The 1,468-nt window shown below is 65.0% G+C and overlaps 1 protein-coding gene across 1 annotated transcript in view; it reads left to right on the forward strand.

Moving 5' to 3' along the window:
• Positions 1 to 1,296, forward strand: part of ERFL (ETS repressor factor like) — a 5,911-nt gene extending 4,615 nt beyond the window's left edge. The window contains exon 6 of the mRNA XM_077768170.1: positions 332 to 1,296. Within this exon, the coding sequence (XP_077624296.1) occupies positions 332 to 780 (449 nt within the window). The 3' untranslated portion in view covers positions 781 to 1,296. The remainder of the gene's footprint in view (positions 1 to 331) is intronic.
• Positions 1,297 to 1,468: the final 172 nt, after the last annotated feature.

Here is a 1,468-nt window from a genome sequence, read left to right on the forward strand (position 1 = left end):
GCTGCATGTGTTTGAGGGGAAAGGACAGGCAACGATGGGGAGAGACAGGATGCAGGAAGGAGGCCCAGGGCGAGGTTGTGTGTGCATATGTGTTTTAAAAGCTACAGGAGGATTCGTGGAGAAGCAGGGAGGAGGGAAACTAGAGAGGGGATGGCTGGGGAGAAGGGCTCTCAGGGGACCAAAGGAAGGTTGTGACCAGGGAAGAGCTGGGGGCGACCACAGGGTGGAGGGCGGCAGATGCTGCGTGGGGGAGAGGGGGAGAGGGGGAGAACCGGGTGGAACACGCAGGGAGGCGTGCCTGGCCTGACCCTCCGTCCCCTGTACTCACCAGGTGCCACTGGCTATTCCAAGCCCCCTGGCCTGCTGGGTCCTTATGGCCGCACCTTCCCAGAGTACCCCTGGAACTTTAACCCGTACCTGACTGGCCCCTTCCCCAAGCTACCCCCCTCTCTCTACCCCCCACACTTCTACCCCAACCCTCTGGCCGGTTCCCTGGGCCACCTGCCCTCAGCAGGGGCCGGGGGAGGCCCCACGCCTTCACCCCTGCTGGCTGCGACGGGGGAAGGCCTGGGCTCTGAGCGCCCCTCAGGCCTGGTGGCAGCTCCTCGCCTGGCACTGCCCGGAGCTGGGGGTCCAGAGACTGCGCTGGGCGGAAAGGAGGACAGCGACTCGGAGCTGGAGATCACGGACGTCAGCGGCTGCAGCTCTGACAGTGAGGGCGACGAGGGCCTCCCTGTGGCCCCCAAGTCCAAGGCGAGCAAAGGGGGGCTCAGCAGCTGAGCCAGTGTGGGGTAAAGGATTCTGCCAGGGTGGGGCTTGGGGGGCAGCCTCTGCCGTGGTCCAGTCTGCCCCCCACCCCCATGTCCTGCCCAAGGCCAAGGAACTGCCCTCAGCCCCTCCCAAGACCGCCACGTGGTGGCCCACCTTCTTCCCTAACCCTGGGTTGGGGTCTCACCTCCCCTGTCAGAGGGGGAGGGAACTGATGGTCTCCAGCCTCCTTCCCAGGCTCCAGTTTGAGGGGGGTCCCCACCTGGCCCCACTCCCAAAGTGCAATATGGCGCCCAGCCTCTCCTGTCCACCCACCCCTGTGCTGTGACCTGCGTGTGTGTTCGGCCATGTCTGCCCTTGTGCCAGCCCCAGTCCTGACCCCCGCCCCACACAGGCCCCCTGGGGACAGGGAGCTCAGAGCAATAAACCCGCCCCCAGCCCCTGCCCAGGAGGGCCCCCTCCCCACGACCCCCAACAGCCACCTCCAGAGAGTTTACTACAAAAATAAAAGAACGGAAAGGAGTGTGAGATGTGGGGGAACCCAGCGTCATGGGTGACAGTGGGAGCTCAGGGTGTGGGACGGGGTGGCTGTGGGAGTCTCTGGTAAAGTACAGGAATTAAGAACTGGGGAAAGGAGGGTGATGCCAGACAGTCCAGGAGGGTCCAGAGGCCACCCCAGGGCACCCCCCCCCCCCCCCCA

This window comes from Crocuta crocuta, unplaced genomic scaffold (genome assembly GCF_008692635.1).
Source record: "Crocuta crocuta isolate KB4526 unplaced genomic scaffold, BGI_CrCroc_1.0 scaffold886, whole genome shotgun sequence".
In the NCBI taxonomy this organism is placed as follows: domain Eukaryota; kingdom Metazoa; phylum Chordata; class Mammalia; order Carnivora; family Hyaenidae; genus Crocuta; species Crocuta crocuta.